Raw genomic sequence first — 27428 nt, forward strand, 5'->3', positions numbered from 1 at the left:
GATATTGCTAACGTAAGAACTAAATAGATTGTATCTCCTGGTCAATCTGCTGGACTCTAATTTCTTATAATATGTTTTGGATACGTCGGTCTACAGAACCACATATTTTGATATATGTTGAATCGTATTTTAAAAAGAATTAAAAAAAAAAAGAATTTATATAGTTACATACAGCCTGTCACGTTGTGTGTGTTGTTTAGTTTTGCATTTACGTGACCAAGTGTTTGGTAGTGTTTTGAAGGGAGTTTCTATGGCCTATGTTATTGACAACCAGTCTGGGATTGCTTTTCGGCAAAAACAGAACGCAAACACTGAAGCAAACACGAAACGAAAAAATGTCCCGGGATCACTGGAGCAACAACAACAAAAAAGTGCCTCCGATTACGCCGGCTTCGCCAGATCCTTACATTTTAACGTTAACTCCTATGCCTTTCCCGCAGCTCCTGCCCCGCACATGGATGAGGCTAACAGCTGCTGTCAAGAACCGGAAACCGATACGCAGAGACTGCAGCCCCTTGAGCCGAGCGACCAACTAACTAACTAACTAACTCCAAAGAGCCCTACAATCATCGATCTACATAGGGGGCGGGATTACAGCCAGGCGTTCCTTCTCCCGTGGGATGGCCGCCATGTGCGGGGCACGGACAGAAATGCCACTCGGTGGAACGCCCCCCACCCTCGTTCTGTCTCTGAGCCTTGGTCGCACGAACGGTTTAAAATATTAACCGGACGTGACTTAGCAGTTTTATTATGACTTTCCTCTTTGCTTCTACCAAAAGAGTTATTTTCCTGAGACCTCTCTGCTCCGCGCACTCTATGGTCGCTGGGTTCCTCCTCCTGCAGGGGCGGGTCGGTCTTCTAGAGGTGCGGATACCTTTGAAGGTAAGGGATGCTGAGCTGAAAGCGGGGGGGGGGGTGCGCGCAGCAGTAGCAGTGAAGGGGAAAGGGAAGCTGGGGTGGGGAGGAGAGTGCAGAACTTCGGAAGCATTCGTGGGGGTGCCTTTTATTGCGCTTAATTGAGACCGCTCGCCGGTAGGACATGTGAGCCCCCAGGAGAAAGTGCCTCTGAACACGCCCAGAGTGCATTTCCCTCGCCGAAAAAAAGTCACAACTCATAAGGGATGGGGGGAGGGGGAGAGAGAAAAGGGCAGCTGGTGTAGAGAACGCCGTGCGTGTTTGTTCAGTTTCCCCAGAAGTAAGTCCTATTGTCAGTCATTGATGGTTACTCCCGAGTAAGTGGCAGGATTGCAGCCCATAGGCAGACATGGTCGCTCTACGCCCCCCCCCCCCCCGCCACTTCTTGTTTAGATATGAAATAGTGGTATCTGTTGATGGGTTTTATAGGGGGTGGGGGTTTAATTAATGTAAATTCAAAAGTAAAAAGAAGAAGACATAATCATAGAAGCAGTGCAGAGATAGTATTTTCCAAATAAATAGATAGCAGATAATGAGGGGAAATAAAGGCAGAAAAACACATCATGAAAGCCAAATTTCATGACTTGGTGGCATGTTTGTATAGCTGAATCTGGCACAAAAAAATCAAATCCTACCAAACCTGTTGCTTGATTCTCAAAATGAATGCTGAGATGTCAATCCTGGGGCATATCTAGATGGAAGGATTTGCCTGGGGAAGCTCCCCCTTGCAAATCTAATGGATGTACTCATGTTTTTATTAGCATCAAATACGTTCCCCACAATGAATCTGCTTGGGGTGAATCATGCTCCCTCTGTTCCTCCTCTGCTGCTATCTCCAATGCAAGTCAGAACTGGGAAAGGAGGGGTTTTTTTGTCATTTGTTCAAGTTGTGGGCTATATGTTTATGGTATATTGTCAGGGGCCACACAAAGAGATTGGCTGAGGTGCCTCTGCACTCATGTATGCTAACGACTTGTGTAGTCCATATTTGTTTAACAGAGTAGCCATGCTCCCCTCCTGACTATTTTCAATGGAAATAAATATGTATAACTTTCTGCCATGTGCCTTGGCTCTAAGAAAATGTCATTTCTACCAGCATTTCACTAGGAAGTTTTGTGCAAGTGGAATACAGTGGTACCTCGGGTTACAGACGCTTCAGTTTACAGACTCCGCTAACCCAGAAATAGTACCTCGGGTTAAGAGCTTTGCTTCAGGATGAGAACAGAAATCGCATGGCAGCGGCGGGAGGCCCCATTGGCTAAAGTGGTGCCTCAGGTTAAGAACAGTTTCAGGTTAAGAACGGACCTCCAGAACAAATTAAGTTCTTAACCCGAGGTACCACTGTACTCATTTTGACTTCAAAAACCTGTTTGCTTCAGCCTAGCATTCCACAAGCAGCTTTTATTTCTTCCTTTCTAATACATTTGACACTATTCTTTCCCTTCCACTCTTTTCCATCTGCATATAAGGAACTGCTGGATGCTAAGAACCAAGACCTGCTAGCTTTCTACTGCATTTAGGCACATGGCACAACTCTGATGAGGAGAAGAACATGACAGATGTTGGGTTATGGCTCTTTAAGATTTGAACAAAGGTCTTTCGTGGGCTTCCTTCCTAGCACCTTTTAATCTGCTAACTCAGGAATTGGACTAGAATCATTTGCGTGCAGCATGCATCTCCCATCACTGAAGTAGCCTTTGCCACATCTGAATGATTTATTCCTTGTTTTCCCTGATTTCCAAGCCATTATCCTACTCTTCATACCAGGGATAGTGTTTTGGCAAAACCTGTTGGTGTTTTGCAACTTTCTGACTAGTTGCAGGACCTTAGCCAGACCTAGCAGAGTACACGCAGAATCCACTGAAGCAATTGGCAACTTGGCTGCAGACAGGATAGACGGAGCAGGAACCAGGAATTTATAGTTAGGTGTTTATTATATACAGTGGACTATGTACAGGAACAGAACACGGATCTTTAGCTAGCTATCTCATACACGCCTCACAACTCCTACACTGACTGACACAATGAACTACTGAACTCCAAAACTCTCAACTACCAGTTAGTAGGCCATTAATTATCACTCACTTGAGAGAGCTTGACCAATCAGGGAGCGGTCTCAATGCCTCTGTTATCTCCAGGCAGACTTACTCCTTCAGATTGCCTACTGGCTGTCTGCCAAACCTTAACTGACTCTGTGTGAGTAGCTGCACGTACAGTTTCCCAACATAGGGAACCTCCAGATCAGGGGTGCACAACCTGAGACCCTCCAGATGTTGGACTACACCTCTCATCCCTGATCACTGGCTAGGCTGGCTGGGGCTGATAGGAGTTGTAGTCCAGAAACATCTGGAATGCCACAGGTTGTGCACCCCTGATCCAGATGAGTAACTGTTGAAATAAAAATATCTGGCTTCTAGCAAGAAGGCAACTTAATGTCCTATGAACAGGAAAGGACATTAAGTTGCCTTCTTGCTAGAAGTACCCAACGTGGTGCCCTCCAGGTTTTGTTGGACTACAACTCCCATCATCACTGATTAATGGCAATGCTTGGTAGGACTGATGGGAATTGGAGTTCAACAACTTCTGAAGGGTACCATGTTGGCTACCCCAAATGGCTTTGCGGTTTTATTACAATTAAGCAGTATATACAGTGTTTAAAAATAAACTATAGGCAGCAACCATTTCAGGCATGCCCAATTGATGCACAACTGTGCATGCAAGCATCATGCTGGCTCACACTTGCTCTGCCGACGCCAGTGGGGGTCAGGAAAGGAACCCCCGTGCAAAATGGTGGTTGCCTGTAAGCAATTGGAAAGTGTGTTTGAAGTTGCCTTTTGGCTTTCAGGCCTCCACCAGAGAAGATATGTCAGGCAGGAACAAAGACTTGCCTGGCTTTTTTATGTTTGTCTGGCACATAATTTTTTTGAACTGCACCTGGAAGTAAATCAGAGCTCTGCTGAATGTTACATGGCTTTTAGTGTCACTGTGAGTCAGTCCAGACTTACTGGCCTGATCCTAATGTAGCTTCTCTGTGCTCTGCAGGTGCCTTGCCATCTGCTAAGTTATCAGTGTACGCTTCTATCATCTTAGCTGTGACTTGCTTTAATTGCAGAACAGAGTGTACACAGCCCTCCCCAACAGTGGAGCCATCCAAATGTCCTAGAATCCAACTCCCATCAGCCCCAGCAAACATGGTCCATTCCACAGTCAGGAATGGTGAGAGTTGTAGTCCAAAACACCTGGAAGGTCCCAGGTTGTGAAAGCTTGTGGCCGAACCACCTCGTCATAGTTTACCTGCCCCTCCATTGCTATAAGAGGACTCCCCATCCTGATTACACTTTGACGATCCTTGATCATACATCCACAAGTTAGCCAGAAGGTCCCAGGTTCAAACCCTGGCATTTCCAGGTGAGTTTGGGAGCCCCTTCTGTCTGAAACCCTCTTCCAGTCAGTGTAGAGCATATTGAGCTAGATGGACAAATGGTCTGAGTATAAGACAGTTTCCTATATTCCTAAATCCTCTACGCATTGCTAGATAACTTCTGTGTTCCATGAAGTATTTAACACACTGCTGATACTAAATAAACTTCTTGTAATACATGATAACATGTTAATCTTCTTGGCAAGGTTTTCTTTTGCCATCAGTCCATGGCTGGGTTTTTAAATTTTGTATATGTGTAATCAGGAGTGAAGAATCTGTAGTCTTGCTGATGTTATTGGACTTCAAACTCTCATCAACCTGAACCATCATGGCAGTCAGTGATTTGAGGCAGGAAAATTCCAGTTCTTTTCCCCCCTGCCGAAAATTGTGTTTCATAAGTTCATTAGTAACAATGGATAATATTAGGCAAAACTGGCAGCTCCAGAGCTGTAATTAATATTTTTCAGGTGATTATCCCTAGCAAATTTGCGAGTTAGCATATCACACACAGTTCTTTGGGTTGCTAAAGCTTATTAGTGTGTCAATGGCTTTCAGTACTTTAGTAGTTTTTAAACAATGTAAAGGAAACTCTTGCTATTGTCATTTCATTTTCACAAACATTCCAGTAAAACATTCTGCAAAATGTAACATTTAAACCGCATTAAGTAAGCTTTCAATTTACCCTTCAGATATTTGAGGTCAAATGCTTTTGGTGCATGCCGACAAAAGACTGACAGAGTACTTTTTGAAATCTTTGCTTACTAAATACAGTTAAAATAAACATGGTGAATTTGACTGCTTTTTGATGGCATCGGAAAAATTTTTTGTTTATATGTGGAACTCTTGGAACCTATCATGCTGTATCTCTATTTTTTGTAGTCACAGCATCCTCTGTGCAAACAGAGCAAAAAGCCTCTCTGGAGACCTGAAGTCACCATGGCCTTCCTTTTATTGCTTTTTCAATTATTATTTTTTAAAGCACCAATAAGCTGCCTTGACCTCTGACACCAACTTCAGGGAGGGGATATACTGGTAGCTGAAGGACAGTTTCCCCCTCCTTAGATCATCACAGGGAAGCTGTTCTGTTGCTCAGCAGCTTCCCACGGGCTGCAGCTGCACTGCCTTCCTGCTTTTTCCTCAAATTCTGCTGTTGCCCCAATAATACATGCCCTAGGCATGGCTGGTCCTTTCTGCTGTTTTTGGATTTGCTGACAATTCTTGATCACTCTCCTTTATTCCATCTCACCTTTCACCTCTTGGGTCAGAGCCAGTGTGGTGTAGTGGTTAAGAGCAATAGACTCGTAATCTGGGGAACCGGGTTCGCGTCTCCGCTCCTCCACATGCAGCTGCTGGTTGACCTTGGGCCAGTCACACTTCTTTGAAGTCTCTCAGCCCCACTCACCTCACAGAGCGTTTGTTGTGGGGGAGGAAGGGAAAGGAGATTGTTAGCCGCTTTGAGACTCCCTAGGGGGGAGTCTCCCTAAAGCGGGATATCAAATCCAAACTCTTCTTCAGACCCAGCACAGTCTGGCCCCCTTGAAGCAAGAGTCTCTTGTCCCCACAAAGGAGAAGACCACTTCCTTCCCTTAAAAGCTCCAGATCATCACTGAGTTTGTACTTGGTTGGAATGAGCTGCGGATTTCATCCTGCTTATGTTCAGCTGAAGCTTGGAGGTAAACTTTGCTTGGCGACAAAGTAATTGCTCAGCCTTTCCCTAAAAAAAAAAGGAAATGTTCAGGGATGTTGAGGATAACAGAAAATTTACCTCTGAACTGTTTCTGTTACCAACTGGTCATTGTAAGAACCATGGTTGTTCCCCTTGATTTCTAATTCTAAGTTTAATTTGGCAATTTTATCTGCTCAGTTGTGTGTATATGTTTGTACACTGTACGTATATTGCCATGATTGGTGGCTGATGCAAATTTTCATCATTGATCTCTATGTGTCTGTCAGCCTTTGGCTCCTTAAACATGCTGAATTATTGTAAAGGTTAAAGGTGCATGCAAAATCTCTGGATGTGAGCCACGAGCACCTGGGATCAGTGCCAGCTGGTAATCACTCGACTTGGTGGGGGTAGCCAAGGGGTCACCAGACGTGTGGTCATTTAGTTCTGCTTTTCTCCCCATTTTCCTCCCTTGCAAAGATACTGTGGGCACTTAAGCAGTGCAGGAGCAAAAATAATGGTTGGGCTCTGCCCCATCTTGCTCTGGTAACCAGCCTCTCATGCATGGAATTGAATATACAGAATTGCCTGGACTGATTAGATCACAGGCTGTGAGCCCTTTAGCTGTGAAATATATTCAGTCTGTCTCTGGCAACCTTTGATACTGGAACGGGAAAGGTGACAGAGACTGTGTGTGGGGAAGGAGATAACAGCTTTTAACTCCAGGCTCTTGGCAACCCAGGAGAGCCTTGTTGGCAGGTTTGTTGGAGCAAGCATAGGTTTGTAACACTTTCTGTTCAGTTTCTGCATACGCATTCATGCCAGTTAGGCTCCTGGAATTATAGTCATTCAAATTTCTCACTGATGCTTAGAGAAACTTCATGTCGAAATGAGCAATTCCACTCTTCAGGTTTGTTTCTCTCTCTCTTGAGCTGCTTTCTAGGAATCAAAAGTGGGGATCTAAGAGCTAATTCTGTAGTTTATGGTACTGAGTGCTCTGTTGGTTGTTCCTCTCTTGATTTAACACAAGGATCATATTTTTCTCTGTGTTTTATGTTTGCATTTTATCAATGTGTGAATTGGTTTCTTCTTTGGAAAGAGTTTTGGGAGCAAATGCATTAGGAGAACATAGCAGAAGTGGTTTTTCTTGCTGTCTTTAATTAAAGGGACTTTTTTATCAGACAAGCTTAAGTTGGCATTGGGAAAAAAATGCAAGCTTTTGCATTTCACAACGCTCTTGGTTAAACAAAACAAGAAAAGGCGCAGAACCTCGGCAATAGAAAGCAGGTGGTTGAAAAATACGTATTTGTTGCCAACAGGCAATTCACCTGAAACTCGAAAGTTTGCAACTTCTTGTAGCAGCAAAAATCAGTCTGATAAAAGTATATCATGTCCCCTGCTTTATGCTTTGAGAGCAGCATCATAGCCACAGTCTAGCAGGTAACCACTCATCGATAATGTGAGAGTCTCAAAGGGTCAGCTTTGAGCAAAGGTAAGAATCATTCTTGCTAACTTATCTGTTGATGATAAATGTGAACTCTGATGTGTATATTATGCTCTTCATGTGAATTGCTTCACGGTATCTCCTTTGTCAACTCTCTTTAAAAAGCTGTAATAGGAAACTGACTTGTATACAGTTGAACCTTTGGTCTATCTAGCTTGGTTTTGTCTGCACTAACTGGCAGCTGTTCTCCAGGGTTTCAGGCAGGAAACCTATCTGGGGATATCAGGGCTTGAGCGTGAAATGCAAATGATGCCTCTACCACTGAGCTGCCTGTTACACTACAAACATAGGGAGCTTCCTTATACTATACAGTGGTACCTCGGGTTAAGTACTTAATTCGTTCCGGAGGCCCGCACTTAACCTGAAACTGTTCTTAACCTGAAGCACCACTTTAGCTAATGGGGCCTCCTGCTGTTGCCACGCCGCCAGAGCACGATTTCTGTTCTTATCCTGAAGCAAAGTTCTTAACCTGAAGCACTATTTCTGGGTTAGCGGAGTGTGTAACCTGAAGCGTATGTAACCTGAAGTGTATGTAACCCGAGGTACCACTGTACTGAGTTCATCTACTATACATTGGTTCATCTAGCTGCCTGGCAGTGTGGATCTCAGGGTTTCAGGCAGGGAGTTATTCTCAGCCATATCTAGAGATGCTGGGAATTGAACCCAGTTGGTTGTTTTGGTCTGTTTAACTTGGTTCTCGTGTTCTAGTGGTGCTGTACCAACAATGCATATTGTAAACTGCCCCGTGATCCTCAGATGAAGGGTGGTATAGAAATTTAATAAACAACAACAAAATTATAATACGGATAAGATTAAAATGCTGGGAATTGCAGCTGGCCAGTAAATGTACCTAGGATTGAAGTTCTTAGTAGATGAAAGGAGGGTTGGCCCACCCATGAGGCAAGATGAGGTGACCGCCTCAGGTGGCAGAATCCATAGGGACAGCAGATCCAACCTGCAATGAATGCATTGCTCACTATTGCTGCGGATGCATTCCCCCCTTGTTCCCAGTGTAGATCTTTGTGGTTCATCTCAAGTGCCAAAATGTCTTGAACCAGCCTTGGATGAAATGAATGTTTAGACCCTGCCAAACCTTACATCTCATGCTAGCATGGTCACAAAATAATTGCTGTGAGAATGCTTGAATTAGTGCTCTGGGTCCTGCTTTTGGAGTTTTTCTACAGTTATGAGCAACTTTCTGCAGCCCTCCTTCCCCCTCCTGTTGTGTTTTCTTTCCATCACTGCCATACCAGTTCTGGTTTTTGCCTTGAGCTGAGATATAAAGTCAGTTGCATAACTTTGTGAAATACCGCCATAAAGATTAAAATACCTATTTGACCTCTCTGTTGTGTGACCTAAACCAGTAGTCAAGTAAGGATGCTGTTGGCATTGAGAAATCCCTGCTTGGTTGTCACTAGGATTTGGGAAGAGTGGGAGTGTTCTTGCAGGTAGGGACACCACATATGAGAACATGGGAAGCTGCTTTACCCCAAGCCAGACTATTGATCCATCTAACTCAGTGTTGACTGCACTGACTGGCAGTAGCTCTCAAGGGTTTCAGGCAGGAATCTTTCCCCACCTTACTTGGAGATGATGGAGATTGACACCTTCTGTATGAAAAGCATGTGTTTAACCACTGGGCTATAATCTGTTCCTCTCTTCCTGAGACCCTGTACAGCTCTGCCAGTCAGAATAGGCAATACTGAACTATATGAACAAGTACTCTGACTTGATAATCTGACAACCCTGTATATTCCTAAATCCACTTCAGCAGGGTCTTATTTGCAGCCAGTCTCTACTCAATCATGTCTCCCAGCAGATCAAGTTAGCAGGACGTGTGCTTCTGTGCCACACCATGGTTCCTAGCATATAATTGCCAGGTGCAGAGGACTGATTGATTGCAGCAGGCCATTTACGTGACTATCGCCAGCAAAAGACCCAAGAACTACTGGCCTAATTCTCTTTCCTGCTGTCATCACACAACCTAGCAGCTGACACACTGCAAGTCCCATTACCACCCAGAACACCCAGAACAGCAGTCTCCCAACTGCGGTCTGATTTAGCAAGTGTCTGAGATGTGGGTGTGATCAATAACCCACAACATGGCCTTGGCCTTATCTCTTCATTGCAAATAACTCTTGATTGTTCTAAAGGTTCCCCTCCAGGTGAATGCAGATAAACCTCACACAGGGTTGGTTGGGAGGGAGGTAAGGTATTTTCAGCTGCATGGAATTCTGTTGCACAACAGCCCTGCTTACCTGTTCGTATGCAAAGGACAAAACCCAGCAGTGACCCCCCAGATCAGCATCTTGGCTGAGGATGCTGCAGGTCCCCCTCCCCCAAGAGACCAGCTGCATATCAGGTGGCGCAGCTGTAATCCAGGGTTTCACCCAAAGTGTCTTTCTCTTCTTATATCGTCACACACACAGCTCCTTGCATGCAGAGCGTCAAGCATGGATTGCAGTGTGGTTTCAAAACTCTTTCTAACAATGTGAGTGAGGGTCTCTCTCTGTTTGGTCTCCCTTTCCCAGGATGTGGGGTCGCCAGCTGATTCACCTGCTCTCTAGCTCCCAGCGGCTACTGAAGAAAAGTCCCAGGTGCCGGGTGCCATGGCTGCTCAACTTCAGGAAAACCCTTCCAAGTCTGACCCGTTGGCATCACACAGCCCCAGAGTCGCTGAAGTGTGCCTGGCAATTAAACGATGATCACTTGGGTAAGGAGCCTGGGGGTGAGGGGCTTTGAAGGGCTGGGAAGGATAAATGTCAGAGCATGTGAGTGGCTTCCTGGGCAAAAGCGCTTCCATTCAAGATGCCAGCCAGCCGTGCTGCTTTCTTAGGACATTCAGTTTTCCCCTCCATGCAGTTAGTCAATCAGCATTCCATTGCCTGTAGAGCAAACTCAGCCTTCATTGAGCTGTGTGAGTCCTCTTTTTCTTTAGGGTCTCCCTCCCCGCAGAGTTTTTTGTATTTTTGTAAACCTTGGAATTGCCCCAAGCTTGCTTGAAGCTGACTTCTTGTGAGTCAGTTGGTGCCGTCTTGGCTGTGTTGCCATGCACGCTTGCAGAATGTGTTCGTTATTAGAAGGTTGCATCCATATTGTACATTTGAAGCACATTCTTGCCACTTTAATAGTCATGGCTGTGGGAGCTCCAGGTCCTAGGATTCTTTGGGGTTGCTTTAAATGTGTGGGATGCATGTTACCTAAATTAGCTGCTATTAAAAGTTTCTGGCAAAGAATGGGATTTCATTTGGAAGAAAATCCTCCTTATTGTTTCTTGCATTTAGCCAAGTGGTGTGTGTGTGTGTGTGTCTTTCCCAGAGTTGAAATATGGGGATGTCCTCATGCGCTTTGACTACGTCTGGCTACGTGATCACTGCCGCTCGGCTTCCTGCTACAATACCAAGACCAACCAGCGCAGCTTGGACACAGCCAGTGTGGATCTGTGCATCAGGCCAAAGAGCGTCCGTGTGGATGAAACAACACTCTTTCTTACCTGTGAGTCCATGGAGCGTTGTTTTCTGGGGTTTAGATGAGGAGGGAGCAGGGGAGGATGCAGAGAAGGATTTCCTCAAGAGCACAACTTGAGTAAAGAAGAAACCAAGAGGCTTTTTCCGTTTATTCGTGGTAAAAGAAGAGGAAACTTGAAGTTCTTTGAACATCTAAAGAAAAGGAACCTGTAAAAGATGGGTTCACACCTGTCTTCATGACTTCGCTAGCGATCCTGATACCAAGAATTTGCTTCTTAAGGATTCCTACAAAGTAATTTTTTTTAATAAAAAAAAAATCCAACACAGAAGGAGTCCATAGGGATTCTTAAGGATTTAAAAGTAAGTCATAATAAAATAAGTTCAAATATGGTTCTGTTACGGCCACAAGGCTAATAGCAAGTAAATAAGACATAACATAAAACATAAATGGTTGTTTTCCTTGTGGCTCTTGTTGCCCTTTTGCTGAGGCAGGTCTACAAAATCGGCAAAGAAGCAAAAACAGAAAGGATATTCCTGGCAGGAATCAGGAATTAACAAAGAAGTATTTTCAAATCATATGCAACTATGATTTTGGATTACAGTAATTAATATTTTTGAGCTACTTAATCACATTTTCCATTTTTCTCAGTTATTATTCTTCAAAACTCAGTAATATTGTCCTGTAAATACCTTTTGTACTTTAACCATGGGAAGTAGCTAAACTAAATAAGCAACATCATTTCAGCAAACAGCTGATTCCATACTCAAAACCATTAAAATTCTCTAAGACATTTAAACAAATACTTAAGAGCATCCAAGCAGGCAGTGTTAACTATGAGCACACTTTAAAATTATTATACCTTCTTCTTCTTTGAATCCATTTAGATGTTATCTTAAATATTGATCAATTATTGAGCTTAATTGTTGGTATCGCCTTCTCATAGGAATCCATTTAGATGTTGCCTTATATAGAAATCAAGTTTCCATTCTTGTTATACACCTATCCAATTGCAACTTCAGACATTCTCACATTCTCATACTGTTTCACGTGTTCTTGGAAGCTTAATTGTCAAAAGTAGGTTTAATCAAAATTTGCTATTAAATAATACAAATAGATATAAATAGATCCTAAAAATAGACCCTTTCCTGTGGACTTGAATTTTATACCCCTATATTTATTCAGTTGCTTTTATTGCTTTTTACTGTGCTGTGGGTTAAAGCCTCAGCGCCTAGGGCTTGCCGATCGAAAGGTCGGCGGTTCAAATCCCTGCGGCGGGGTGCGCTTCCGCTGCTCGGTCCCAGGGCCTGCCAACCTAGCAGTTCGAAAGCACCTCCGGGTGCAAGTAGATAAATAGGGACCGCTTACCAGCGGGAAGGTAAACGGCGTTTCCGTGTGCGGCTCTGGCTCGCCAGAGCAGCGATGTCACGCTGGCCACGTGACCCGGAAGTGTCTCCGGACAGCGCTGGCCCCTGGCCTCTTAAGTGAGATGGGCGCACAACCCCAGAGTCTGTCAAGACTGGCCCGTATGGGCAGCGGTACCTTTACCTTTACCTATACTATATGTACTGGACACTTCTGAACTCCTCTTAATTTGGACTTCAGGCTTACTTCACTGAGCTGTCTTTCTGAACTGACTGAGCAATATTCTTATTCTGTCTTCTAACAATTCTTAGTACAAAATAACAGCCAAAACCATTTAAAGACTCCTTCTAATCAATGAGTAACCAGCATTCATGGGAGACTGCTGGGGTCAAAGGTTGCTGAGAACTCAGCAATTTTTCCCAAGACATAGGCTTTCGAGCTTCAGCAAATGTCACATACCATATCGCTGCAGACAAATGACCAATAAGGATTTTTATTTAATAGCAAAATAAATAAACAAAAACAAGTAAACCAATCACACCCTTTCACAGCAAAAGCTTCTAGACTTACAAACTCAGAAGCAGTGTAAGAAAACAAATCTCCATTGATGAAGCACCACACGCAGTCCAAATCACAGCAGCACAGAATTTGAGCCCCACCTTTATACTTCCTTGTCTCTCCTCCTGTGACTATTAGTTTTCATTCCTAAAATGGCAAAGGGTCTTAAAATATGCAACATTATTTCCTGCTTTTGATGATTCTGCCCATGCATGAAACCTATAGCTCCTTGGGCATTCTGTTGTGCCAGGTATGATTTGCACCTGTTTTTAGAAAGATTAATCACCTCTTTGTTTTTAACAACATAATGTGCTGTTAGCTGCTTGGTTACAGGAAACTGATATTTGGAAACTTCAACAGAACATCAATACATCCTCTAGTCTACTTCTATTTAATATTTAGCTAGTACGTAATAACTAAAAAGTAATTTCTTACTTAGGTAAAGCATAATAAAGGTAAAGGTAAAGGTACCCCTGCCCATACGGGCCAGTCTTGACAGACTCTGGGGTTGTGCGCCCATCTCACTTAAGAGGCCAGGGGCCAGCGCTGGCGAGCCAGAGCCGCACACGGAAACGCTGTTTACCTTCCCGCTGGTAAGCGGTCCCTATTTATCTACTTGCACCCGGAGGTGCTTTCGAACTGCTAGGTTGGCAGGCGCTGGGACCGAGCAGCGGGAGCGCACCCCGCCGCAAGGATTCGAACCGCCGACCTTTCGATCGGCAAGTCCTAGGCGCTGAGGCTTTAACCCACAGCGCCACTTAGAGAACAGACCTAGAAGAGACCCTGTGATCGTTATATGTTTTCCTGCTGATATGAATCCTGCTGTGTTAAGCCTAAAGCCCAACCCGTCCAGCATTCTGTTCTCACAGGGCCCATCCAAATGCCTACGGGAAGCATGCAAGCTTCTCCCTTGATTAAGTGTTGTTTTGAGAAGAAGCCCTTCTGTAAACTGAGGGCATGAGAAACAACTGCCCTCAGGCTGGCTCTGGTTTTAGATGAAAGTGAAGTTGTTACTGCTTATTTACTTTTACTTGAATATTTTCATTATAAATATACAGAACAACAAGTTCAGCAAGTTTGGTCATTTCAGCCATATGCTAAACCTTATCAAACCAAACCACTCTTTCAATCAGTATTTCATTGAGTTTTGTTTTATTTTTAAAACTCATGTTCTACCTTATTCTGCAAAGAAGCTCAAGGCAGCTAAAAGTAGTAAAGGCAAAACAAACATAAGCCCCATAAAATCCCAACATGCACTCAAAATAACCTCAGTATGCAACCAAATTCCAGTTGCATAAATCTAGGCGTAGAACCAACCCAGCAAAATATTGCAGAGTTAATGCAGGACTGGCTCAGCTTCACATAGAAGAAGGTGAGCCTATAGGTTTGATCAGGACGGGGGAGCCTGTGGCTTTTTCTGTTGTTTAGAGTCCAGCTTCCATCACCCCTGATCATTGGTTGTGCTGTCAGGGGCTGATGGAAGTTGGAGTCCAACAACATCTGGAATCCCAACAACAGCTTTCACTAGCCCTGGGTTGCATTGACGCTACAGAGAAGATCAAAGGGTTGCACAAAAGGCTGCTGGAAGAAACAGACTGTGGACTCTGTGTGTTTCTCTCTCTTTTTCTCTGATCTTATGAAGGCTTACCCAGATCTGCCTTTAGCATTTCGGAAAACGTTTGCACTAATCCTGTCTGTCTCCCAGGGCCAGATGGCCACGTGACGAGGTACGGGTTGGAATGGCTGCTGAAGAACAGCTACGAAGGGCAGAAGCAGCAGGTCATGCAGCCACGCATTCTCTGGAATGCTCAGATCTACCAGGAAGCCCAAGTGCCCTCAGTGGACTGCCAGAGCTTCCTGGAGACCAACGAGGGCCTGAAAGAATTCCTGCAGAACTTCTTGCTCTACGGGATCGCATTTGTGGAAAACGTCCCCCCAACCAAAGAAGACACCGAGATCTTAGCAGAGAGGATCAGCTTGATCAGGTAACTGTGTGGGTGTTTTGGTAAGTGGAAATATGTCAGGGGCTTGCCTGGGTTGGGTCACAACACTGCTGTGCTTCTCCTCTGACTGAGCTGAGAAAGGAGTGTAGCATTCCGGAGTCTGCAGCTTTTCGATTCAGCATCTCCTGCTCATAGGGCTGGAAAGAGACTTGGAAGCATTGACCTCTGACCCTGCAGATGTTGTTGGATTCCAGCTCTCATCAGACCCAGCCAGTGGCTATGGATTATTTTAGTCCGGAGACTTATGAAGTGCTGCATCTGCTCCACCCCTGTGTTAAAAGAATTTAGGCAGGACGAGAGTTGCAAAGCACTTTATATATGCAACAAAGGGTACTTTTTAAAAAGCACATTTTATTTATTATCTTGCACCTTCTAAATGCAAAATCTGTGTTCTACCACTGAGATATGGTTTAATGCAGCCTTCAGCTGCCTGGTGCCCTCTAGGTGTTTTAGACTGCAATGCCCATCAGCTCCTGTGCTAGATGAGGCTGATGGGAGTTGCAGTCCAAAAAATCTGGAGTGCTCCAGGTTTGTTTAGTCCTTGTCTACCTGCATCAGTTGCATCTGGGCCCTGGTGGTTCTGGCATTTCTTCTCATGCCCTAGATAATGTGCTCCATGCTGATGTCTATTGAGGATTATTGTGTTGCTGCACAGAACTGGGGTTTATTTTTCTTCCTGCTCGCAATAAAGAAGGTGGGGGGAAGAGTACCATCTTTTCCTTTAGCATTTGTTCAAGAGCTGCCAGAGCTGAGCATAGAACAAGGAGCAAGTTCTTTTGGCAGGCTGGGAACATTTTAGTGTTCACGCCAATCACTGCTTCCTGTTTTCCCTGGAAAGGTTAGGAGAAACAGCCTCAGCCCCTGGAGACCCAAAGACCAAAGCAGTGCTTGGGACGTCAGAGGAAAGTACAAGGAATGTTTCTCTTCTCCGCCCCTTCCAATTTAAACTGCAGTTGTCAGGCTGACCCTGGATTGCCCTGGGGGATTAGGAAAGAAGGGATTTATGCCAGCTGCCTGCCTGCTGGCTAGTCTTTCTCTCCAGCCTGGAGCAGCCTCTTTGGCCTGGGAGCTTCTAGTCTTTCTTGCTGCTGTGTCTGATCATTGTTCCTTTCAACCCCTCCCATGCGTGGCTTGTTCTTAAGGCTAGATTCTCTTTTCATCTTCTCAAATCCACCCAGATTCGTTCTTGCTTTAGTAAATATTGTTACTCCTGAAAGACTGGCATGTGCAGACAAGATTCGGACTTGCTATCCTTAACCCCAGAAGGGAATTCAGGACTGGGTTCAGAGAGGAATAGCTGATTGCAGGTGTTTAGATAAGCAGAGGGAGACCCTCTTGGCAGTTCCATCACACTCAGAAGTTCAGTGGCCCAGGAAAGGGCATTCGCTTTGACAGCCTTTTAAGTTGTAGAAATTCCTCCTCACAGAGATGTGTCTGGAACCTTCATCATATTGTTTCTGCCTTATGCTGAGGACACTCCTCTTTTCCCCAGACTTTGATACCCGAGATGTGTATTTTGAGGAACTCACCTGTTCTTGTAATTTATTTATTTATCATATTTATATACGGCCCCTTCGTCGAAAGATCTAACTTCATGCATGCTTCCAAGTCTGTGGAAATTACGTCTGAGCAAGCATAGATAGAATTGGTCTGCACAGGTGTTCCTTCACCTGCCCATTTGCATGAATTGTCATCAAGCCCACCTGCCATGGCTTTAGTGGTTGATGCCAGCACAGAGGCCTTTATGCGTGTGCTTCTCACTCTCTCTCCTTTTCCAGGGAGACTATCTACGGCAGGATGTGGCACTTCACATCTGACTTCTCCCGGGGAGACACAGCCTACACCAAGCTGGCTTTGGACCGTCACACAGATACCACTTACTTCCAGGAACCCTGTGGGTATGTTCCAATGGCCTAAGAGGCAGGGAGTGACACGAGTCACAAATGCACTGCTCCTTTTTGTCATGATCAGGTTTAACCGCTGTGGGTTAAAGCCTCAGCGCCTAGGACTTGCCGATCGAAAGGTCGGCGGTTCGAATCCCTGCGGCGGGGTGCACTCCCGCTGCTCGGTCCCAGCGCCTGCCAACCTAGCAGTTCGAAAGCACCTCCGGGTGCAAGTAGATAAATAGGGACCGCTTACCAGCGGGAAGGTAAACGGCGTTTCCGTGTGCGGCTCTGGCTTGCCAGAGCAGCGGTGTCACGCTGGCCACGTGACCCGGAAGTGTCTCCGGACAGCGCTGGCCCCTGGCCTCTTAAGTGAGATGGGCCCACAACCCCAGAGTCTGTCAAGACTGGCCCGTACGGGCAGGGGTACCTTTACCTTTACCTTTATGTTTAATACTTCTATCCCGGTTACGTCTTTAGGACAGCCTACATTGGGCTTCCATCCAAGCGTTGTCTAGGTGATTAAGTAAGTAATGCAGATGTATTTAAAGTTATCCTGAAGCCTGAATTGTTTAACAGATTTACATGGCCCATCTAGTCCAGCATCCTTTTTCTCACAGAGGCCAACCAGATGCCTGTGGAATGCCAGGGAGCAGAGCATGAGCACAAGGGCAGCTCTCCCCTCCTGCGGTTTCCAACAGCTGGTATTTCTGCCTCTGACTGTGGAGCTAGAAGCCATTGATAGCCTTCTCCTCTATGAATTTCCCTAATCTTCTTTTAAAGCCCTCCATCACTGCCTCCTGGGAGAGAGAGTTCTATAGTTTGACTCTGAGCTGCGTGAAACACTTTTTTTAACCTGTGCTAAATCTTCCAATAACTACCCCATTCCCACCCCACCTTACAAGGTTCAGGGAACCCACCCTGCCAGAGTAGTCAGGTTCACTTTACCTCAACAAATGCTGTAGAGTTTGTGGGGCATTCACATTTTGAGTCTGCTATGACTTCAGTCATTGTCAGTAGGGCAGGCTCCCCTGAGCTCATTAACCGTGGCTGCACCTGCAATTAGGAGCCAGCCAGCCTATTAAGAATCCCAAGAAGCTGTTTTTACATCAGTTAGAGCCGTAGCTCAGTGGTAGAGAATCTGCTTTGCACGAGGAAGGTCCCTGGTTCAACCCCTGATGTCTCTAGGTAAGGCTGGGGGAGAACCCTGTCTGAAACCCTAGAAGAGCTGCTGCCAGTCAGTGTTGACAGTACTGAGTTAGATGAACCAATGATCTGCCTTGGTATAAGGCAGCATCCTATCAGATCAGACTACTTTCCCATCTAGGTCAGTAGTGTCTACTCTGTGGCAGTGGTTCTCTAAAGGTCCTTCACATCACCTGCTTCCTGATTATTTTTGAAAGGAGTACAGTGAAGAATGGAGGAACACGGGTGGCGCTGAGGGTTAGACCACAGAGCCTAGGACTTGCCAATCAGAAGGTCGGCAGTTCAAATCCCCGCGACCGGATGAGCTCCCGTTGCTCGGTCCCTGCTCCTGCCAACCTAGCAGTTCGAAAGCACGTCAAAGTGCAAGTAGATAAATAGGTACCGCTCCAGCGGGAAGGTAAACGGTGTTTCCGTGCACTGCTCTGGTTCGCCAGAAGTGGCTTAGTCATACTGGCCACATGACCCGGAAGCTGTATGCCGGCTCCCTCGGCCAATAAAGCAAGATGAGCGCCGCAACCCCAGAGTCAGCCACGACTGAACCTAATGGTCATTGGTCCCTTTACCTTTACCTTTACAGTGAAGAATGCAACAACACAGGGCATTAAGGGACTCCCCAGCTGTGATCATCTCTTCCAGCTTCTCAGAGTGCTTCAGAAAACCAACAGAAAACTAAGCAGTCCTTCCTTTATCACCAGTGACAGCAGTTTGATGTTTTTATTACCCAGTTATGTGAATTTCAAAACCTGGCCATCACCCTAATATAGCCACATTGCAGAGAGCTCTAGTACAGAGGAATTTAAGTCCCTTTAACCTGTGGCAATTCCAAACAGCCTGCGCCTGCTTGAATAGTGCTCTGAACAGGTCCTGAAAACATTGACGTTGGACAAGATTTTGGGAGAACGTATCCAGCACAGAGACTGCAAAGTTTAAAATCTCTCTGAGGGGAAAAGAAAAGAAGTTGAAAAAGCCTGAGGTTGCACTATTATATTCACCACTATATGTAATATATTATGATCAAAAGACAAGAAGCAGGTTTCTAGACCTCAAGATAGTAAAGGGAAACAAACATGCTTTGTAGAATCTCAGAAGCCAGCTGAACTTCAGAGACCTTGCAATATTAGTTTTGCCCCTTCTAATAACTAACAGAAGCAATAGAGAGGGAGAGGGTTTAAACACATTTCTCTGCATAAATAGACAAGTGGACAGGAGCTGTAGGTTGCTGGCATAGTCTGTGTTTTATATACAGAAGGCTTAGGTCCAGGTTCATTGCAGGCTTATATTGTTTAGGCCAATTCCAAACTAGATGCAGCAGTGGAAGTTTTAGCCTTATTTCCTAACTAAATCCAGGTGACTGAACCAGGTGCATATAGGAGGCATTCAGTGGTTTGCATCCAGAAATGCAGATTCAATAACCTTTTGACAGCAACCTGAAGTCTGATGTTCCAGGAGCCCAAAGCAAGGAAGAGCCAGGTGCTGTTCTACTTGAGATACCTTCTGTATCAGGGAATGGATGCTGTGCTTTCTACTAATTTCCTCCCAGGGACTAGACTTCTTTTAATGAGCCAGGAGCCAAAGCAGTAAAGACAAGAGTAATGTCAAAAACGGCATTGGGGAACCCCTGGCCCACAGACCTAGTTATGCCTGTTAGGCCTCCCCATTTGGCCCACCAAGCCTTACCTACCTGCTCTACACCTAATGCCACATATGACATGGCTGAGCCTAAAGAGAGGTTGTAGGCACTGCCAGTCAGCTGATCAGTGGTGCCTGAAAAGTCCTGTGCATGGGGCTTTGAAGCACAAACACGCAGCTCATTTTCCATGCTTAACAGAGCACAGGGCTTTGCTTTTCACCTGCACTCTTTGGTTTCAAACCAAACAGACAAGAATGTGAAACCTGACATTGTGGCTTGGGGTGATTGGCAGGTGGCTGGCTCTGCTCATCTGTCGTATTGGGGAGAAGGAGAGGGATAAGAATCCTGACTGTTGGCCAGCTCTAGTGTCCCACACCTGGTTTAGAACAAGGCCACTACAAAGGACCACAAGAGAGTTTGTTGATCTGACCTGTCAGGGCCACTCTTAGAGCCACAGCAGAATCACTTTCCAGGCCACATTCAGTTTCCCTGTTAATTTCCACATTATATTTGAACTTTCACATGACATAAAGGCCATTTCTAGAAATCAAGTGAAACATAGTGGAAGTTTGGTGCTCATTTCCATGTTAATTACTTCCAGAACAAAATCAGCATGCAACTGCATTAACCCAGAAGATCGTGGGAGTAATTGGCAAAATATGGGGTAATAATGCCAGCCTACATTTCTTTCCTGTGGTTTCCATGGGGAAATGGAAGTATACATGCAGAAAGAGTGATTTTCTACAATAATGTCCATAGTTGGGTCACACCACACCCAGTGACCTTTAGCACAAAATTTAGCTGGTACAGTATATTGGTCAAAAAGCCAAAGTTCCATAATGCAACAGGTAATGCATTGTGAAAGGAACAATACAGGAGCTTTAACAGGATACCCCCCACACACACATCTGAATGTACTTATTGCCACCAAGTGACCGGCTCCTTCCTTGCCCTCCACAGCATCCAGGTGTTTCACTGCCTCCGGCACGAAGGGACAGGTGGGCGTACATTGCTTGTGGATGGCTTCTACGCAGCAGAGCAGGTGCTCCAGCAAGCCCCAGATGACTTTGAGCTCCTCACCAAGGTGCCACTGAAGCACGAATATATCGAGAATGTGGGGGCCTGCCACAACCACATGATTGGGGTTGGGCCTGTCTTGAATGTCTACCCCTGGAACAACGAGATCTATTTGATCAGGTGAGATGGCCAGTGTCTGCCCTGGTATTTGCAGCACCACAGAGCACTCCAAGTGAACAAAGCTAGAGGTGGACTGAGGCCATTTGAGCCTCTGTCGCCAGTCCTTTGTGATAGCTACAGTCCTTAAAGGGGCTACACTTGGGCCTGTGGACAGGCAGTTCTTCTCAGGCCCAGGGAAAGCACCTGTGAGGGTCCTGGATCTGGCGTTGAGGAATCTGGTCCAGGGGGCTCTTGCCCACCAGACTCCAGTTTAGCGGCCCCCCTGGTCTCCAGCATCAGGCTTTGTGTCAAGAACCCATTCTGGCTCCTTAGGGGGTGACTCTGCAACCTCTTACTTGGTATGCTGGGTGCTGCTGGATTCTAGGGTTGTGACAACATCAGTTGGAGCAGTTTGTGTTCATGCAAACATGGTTGAATTACATGTTCCACCACCAGAAGAGATACCAAGTGATTTAACCACCAGTACCTCTTCCTAGGAAACACTGGGAATTGTAGTTCTGTGAAGGGAATAGTTGTTCTCCTAACAACTCAGCACACTTACCAAACTACAGTTCCCAGGATTCTTTGGAGGAAGCAGTGACTGTTTTAAAATGACACAATACTGCTTTAAATGTATAGTGCAGATGAGGACTTAAGCAGTCAGAGTTCAGCCAGAGCTGAACAGGGATGTGATCCTAGATATATCTACAGTCCTTGTTTGTTCCTCTAGCCATCCCAGCAAATAGTCCTGTACCAGAGCCCAGGCGATGCTTCATTGTGGATCTTGTGCTGATAAAATAGTTACCACTTTATTACGGAATCTGGCTGGTCAAGAAGGAAAATCAAGTTGTGCTGCAAAATTACCTTCCGCCCCCGCCCCCTGGCAAGTTCCTACTGAATGATCCCCCAAAAAATTAACGTTTGCTTTTTAAAAAAAAAAATCACAGGGGTGAAGCTACTAAAAGATGCACCATTTGGGGAAATTTACTGGCTGTGCACACCTTACACCATTCCTGTCCTTCCCCATAATTTCTGCAGAAAACCCAAGTCCAATTTATGTGTGCACAGGTATAGGGAACTTTTGGCTTCACAGATGTTCCTATGCTACAGTTCCCATCATTCATGACCATTAGCCTTACTGGCTGGTGGAAACTGAAGCCTTAACAACAGGCTCCCTTCCTCTGATATACACAAAGCGTTTGCCCCCACTGATAAATAGATATCACTTCTAGCAGTCATGCCTCTGCCCATGCGGATCCTTAGAGACTTACTGGTTCCCATGTGGGGATTGCAATCCTTAAGTAGTGCACTGTGGATGTTCCCTTCTGCTGCTTTATTTTAGGTACAACAACTACGACCGAGCCGTCATTAACACGGTGCCTTACGACACTGTGCACCGCTGGTACAGCGCACACCGCACTCTCACCGCCGAGCTAAGGAGACCAGAGAATGAGTTCTGGGTGAAGCTGAAGCCGGGCAAGGTAAAGTCATGGCAAGCAGATTGGCATGTGGCTTTGGTGTGGAGGCGTTTGGTACTAGCAGCTCAGAGTTAAGTGCTCTTCCACTGCTAAACTACAGAATTAGCCCCCAGAAGACGTAGAGATTGCCAGCAATTTGGATGGCACTAAAAGAGGGTTAAAGGGACGTGGGTGGCGCTGTGGTTTAAATCACAGAGCTTAGGACTTGCCGATCAGAAGGTTGGCGGTTCGAATCCCCGCGACAGGGTGAGCTCCCGTTGCTCAGTCCCAGTTCCTGCCAACCTAGCAGTTTGAAAGCACATCAAAGTGCAAGTAGATAAATAGGTACCGCTCTGGTGGGAAGGTAAACGGTGTTTCCGTGCGCTGCTCTGGTTCACCAGAAGTGGCTTAGTCATGCTGGCCACATGACTCGGAAGCTGTCTGTGGACAAACACCGGCACCCTCGGCCTATAGAGCGAGATGAGTGAGCAACCCCAGAGTCGGTCACGACTGGACCTAACGGTCAGGGGTCCCTTTACATCTACTAAAAGAGGGTTGGACGTGTTCACAGAGGAGAGGGCTATTCATGTCTCTTAGTGACAACAATGGCTGTGTTCTACCCCGACTGCCAGAGCCTCTGCCACTTGCTAGGAATCACAGGTGGGGAGAGGGCTGCTCTGGTCTTCCCTGCAAGCTTCTCATAGGCATCTGGTTGAACACAGTGATAGCAAGATGCTGGACTTGTGGAGCCTTTTTGGCTTGATCCAGCAGGGCTGTTCTTCACTTTGTGTCCAACCTCTTCCATGCAGGAGGGCAGAAATATATGTGTGCTACATCTGAACCATCCTTGTTATCTCTTTCAAGTATCTCAAGGGAAACATGAAGGGAACATACTGAGGCTCCCAGCACTAATTTAACACCAAACTAACATCTACTCAAGAGTGAAGTGGGCAACAGACACTCAATTCTCTGTATAAAGTAGCTTTTTATGTTCATATTGTGGGGAACTTCAAACCCACGGGCCAGTTTAGCCCATGAGGCTGTACACCCATCTGTCCAAGGTCTGACATCATATGTGGCATAAGGTTTAGAGCAAGGAAAGATGTGGCTCAGATTGCGGCTGCTCTCAGCCCCCATCAGTTGAGGGGTGCTGAGAGGGAGACCTTCTGAAGTCATCCCCTGATGATGGTTATGGTGATAATTTATTATTTATATGCTGCCCATCTTGACTGGGTTGCCCCAGCCACTCTGGGTGTCTTCCAACAAAGTAAAAGCATTTAGCACAGTAAAACATCAAATATTAAAAAACTTCCCTATACAGGGCTGCCTTCAGATGTTTTCTAAAAGTCAGATAGTTGTTTGTTTCCTTGACATCTGACAAGAGGGCATTCTACAGAGCGAGCGCAAATGCCAAGAAGGCCCTCTGTGATGTCACAAATGACTCGAGATGATTGACAGGTGTTTGGACCCACCCACCTTTCAAAGTTGGGGTGAAGGGAGAAAGGAGCCAGCTGACTTCCCCCCATCGTTGCTGTAATAAGTAGCCTCATCACGACTACACACAGTTTTTTTATTATTATTATTATTATTATTATTATTATTATTAATTTATACCCCTCCCATCTGGCTGGGTTTCCCCAGCCACTCTGGGCGGCTTCCAACAAAATATTAAAATACAGTGGTCTGTTAAACATTAAAAGCTTCCTTAAACAGGGCTGCCTTCAGATGTCTTCTAAAAGTCTGGTAGTTGTTTTTCTCTTTGACATCTGCTGGAAGGGCGTTCCACAGGGCGGGTGACACTACCAAGAAGGCCCTCTGCCTGGTTCCCTGTAACTTGGCTTCTCGCAGTGAGGGAACTGCCAGAAGGCCCTCGGCGCTAGTCCTTAGTGTCCAGGCAGAATGATGGGGGTGGAGACGCTCCTTCAGGTATACAGGACCGAGGCTGTTTAGGGCTTTAAAGGTCAGCACCAACACTTTGAATTGTGCTTGGAAACGTACTGAGAGCAGACACATAAACGTACACAGACAGACACATGCTCCTTCAATATGTGGCCTCTCCACCTGTGACCCACCCCTCTACCTGTGACCCAGATAGTGATGTAGGAGAGCTGGGGGGGTCACATCTGGTAACCAATGCGCCCCTTTGGTTTCAGCTAGTGCATAGGTAGACAGGTCTAGAAAGCCTGGGATGCAAATTTTCACAGTCCTCTAGCAGCTATGGTGGCTCATTGACAAGAAGTAATGTTTTTAGCATTAACTCTGGAAGTATATTCTTGATTCTGACCAAACTCAGCCTTCTAGAGCACAATATACATCAGGAGGCTTAGTTTGGTCAGAATCGGGTATACACGTCTAGTAAATACATTACTTGTGGTCAATGAGCCACCATAGCCACTAGAGGGCTATAAAAACTTGTGTTCCAGGCTTTTTAGACTCTCATACCCATGTACTGTCTGAAACCAAAGGGGCTCATGGGTTGCCAGATGCAAAATATATTGGCATTATTTTCAGCTTTCCTACCCCACACTAAGAGAGTTGTAATGCAAAGCTGTGCAGACAACCCTGGGTTGGGTGGACAGATCTTCTGACCCTTGTATAAAGCAGCTTCCTCACTTGTCTTCCATTTCCAAAAGAATGGGGGAGACGAGCTACATGTCTGTTCCTGCTAAGATTACCTAACCAGACGCCAATGATGTAACAGGTATAGGAAGAGTCTTGCAGCGTGGACACAAATTTCCCATTCGTTCTTTCTGCAGGCCCTGTTTGTGGACAACTGGCGAGTTCTGCACGGCCGGGAGTCTTTCACAGGTTACCGCCAGCTCTGCGGCTGCTACCTGACGAGAGATGACGTGCTGAATACAGCCCGCTTCCTGGGGCTGCAAGCCTAGCTTGACCTGGGCTTCCGGAATTTAGGGAATTGCGGATCCAGGAATGAGAGAGCTTTTCGCAATATACCTCACAGACTTGACCTTCTGCTCGCAAGAGGAGGAGAGTTCCCCATGGGATTACTTGATTGTCAGCCAGCCCATGCAGTTTATTTGCCTTTCCCCCCACCCCACACATACACTATCCCAGTTTTTTGGTCTTTTGTTGTCCAACTCCCTTTGGCTTTCACGGCACAATGGACACATTTGGTGCAGGAAGGAACCAAAGTCTGCTGCAGCACTCAAGGTGCCAGATCTTGTTGTGCCTTTTTGCTGTTGTAACTGAACTATAATGCTAACTTTGGTCAGTGGGCATTTTTTACACTGGCACTCCATAGTTTTGCTGACCACAGGACAAGTGAGTGTCCTTAGAAGTGTGAGGAGAGAACTCTCTCCACCCGACACCAGTCTTCAAACACCTTCAAAAATACACAAGTGCCAGGTGTTGGAAGCATTTAGGGCTGTCCCCATTGCCTGCTGATGGCTCAAACTTGCCATATTGATAGGAAAGCAGCTACAGGAAATTTTGTGGTGAGGGAGGAGAGCTGCGTGGCTAGAGCCAGGTAATTATGCTGGGGGTCCTTCTTTACCAGAAGTACAAACGACTATTTGTGCGCAGTGATATCTTCCCCTTCCCCATATCCTGCGTTGTTTTTATTTTGCCATGATAGCTCCTCCTAGTCCATTATAGCTGCCCTTTCTTCATTTTGGTTCTTGAATATTATTATTTTTTGCCTTGTGCTTTTTCTTTTCTTTTCTTTTCTTTTTGCTTTGGCCTTCCAAGGATTTACTCCTACTTCGTTGATAGCCTCTCACCTTGTGAGCAATAGGAAAGTAATTGAATTAGGAGCAGTGGCACTGTCAGGAGGTCATGGTCCCCACAGCAAAATGAGCATGGAGCCCGACAGACATGGCAGCAGGACTGACTTTCCACATTTTTGAAGTTACTGGAACAAGATGAATGACCATCTAAAGTGAGGAAGGATTCCCAGCTGTGGTTTCTTTGGTTTAAAGAAAATAATGAATTGCTGGTACTCACATCTAGTACCAAGGATGCCAGCACAAAACAAGGCAATGTTCCTCCATACAGGTGGGAAAAAGCACTGACTTCCCAGAAGACCAGTGGTGGGCCTACATTTTTGGGGCCCTGACGCTTGCTCTGTTATGGGGGCCCCTTTGAAACCAGGAACGAGGTATGGGTAACCACGGTTGACTTCCTCAATGGGGTTGTTTCATGACACATCACTGCAATTAAAAATTCATAATTCAACTACTGCATCTCATATTTTGATTGAAATTGCTATCCCGCGACATTCCACCTTTGCAGCGTTTGTGCTACTGACTCTCAAAATTTGGGATTGTTGAAAAATTAATTGATTTGACTTGTGCAGCTGCACTAAAGTCCCTTCTGGAGCCCCTCTGGGATTAAGGGTCCTGAAGCTTAAACTTCACTAGTTGCATAGTAGATTGGCCCCTGCATAACACCATTAAGTCCAGCATCTAAAATTAACCATTGGCACTGCTGTTTCGAGGGAAGGCCTGAAGCAGTTGAGCCTTGTTCTAGAAAATATCTCAAGGGGGAAAAAAGAAACAAAGCCAACTTCCTTAAGTTCTGCACTCCTTGAGTTGTGAATCTCTCTGCTGGCTGAGCAACTTACCAGTTTTGTTTTTCTACTATGGGCCATTCTCAGTAGCTGCCTTTTGTACCAGTAGGAATAGGAATAGCACATGGAGGACACTTCTGCTAGAATTCAAGTGAATGTCTTAAGTGAAGAAACTGTGCCCAACCACCTCACTGCCTGTACAAAATAGCTTTTTTTGGGCCATGAACAAAGGATTCTGTGTAGTTGCAGATGAGGTATGAATGTAAGCCATTCACCAGGAGTACCTTCTTATGAGTCCTACCAGCACAGTGGGACTTCTTCCTCTCATGTTGCTGTTCTTGGCCAGGACAAAGTTGGGATATCAAGGGCTGCTATTTCTGGTGACACAGGAAGTCATTACCTGCCATTGCACGAGCCCCTCAAGTAGCATCTAAAGACCCACTTTTTCTGTCCCTGAATTGAATGTAAATTTCCTGCCACCCAGCCCACATTGGATTTGCATCCATGCTTCAGTTGTTAAGCATGGCTAACAATGCAACACTTATTTTCAGATGCAGACTCCTTGCCTATGTCTTCAGTTCACGCAGTTCAGTCTTTTTTTAAAAAAAAAAAAAGTTTTGTGCATGTTTCTGTTTCTGTGAAATTAGCTTCACA

General features: G+C 45.6%; 1 protein-coding gene across 1 annotated transcript; it reads left to right on the forward strand.

The window, feature by feature from the left end:
* Positions 1 to 623: 623 nt before the first annotated feature.
* Positions 624 to 26440, forward strand: TMLHE (trimethyllysine hydroxylase, epsilon). Its single transcript, XM_079961720.1, has 8 exons — positions 624 to 882; positions 10035 to 10216; positions 10822 to 10998; positions 14597 to 14876; positions 16673 to 16792; positions 20574 to 20810; positions 22132 to 22270; positions 25003 to 26440. The coding sequence occupies exons 2-8, from the start codon at positions 10036 to 10038 to the stop codon at positions 25132 to 25134; spliced, it is 1266 nt and encodes a 421-aa protein (XP_079817846.1). The 5' UTR covers positions 624 to 882; position 10035; the 3' UTR covers positions 25135 to 26440.
* The last annotated feature ends 988 nt before the right edge of the window (positions 26441 to 27428 follow it).

Source organism: Podarcis cretensis (genome assembly GCF_951804945.1).
Source record: "Podarcis cretensis genome assembly, chromosome: Z".
NCBI classification, from domain to species: domain Eukaryota; kingdom Metazoa; phylum Chordata; class Lepidosauria; order Squamata; family Lacertidae; genus Podarcis; species Podarcis cretensis.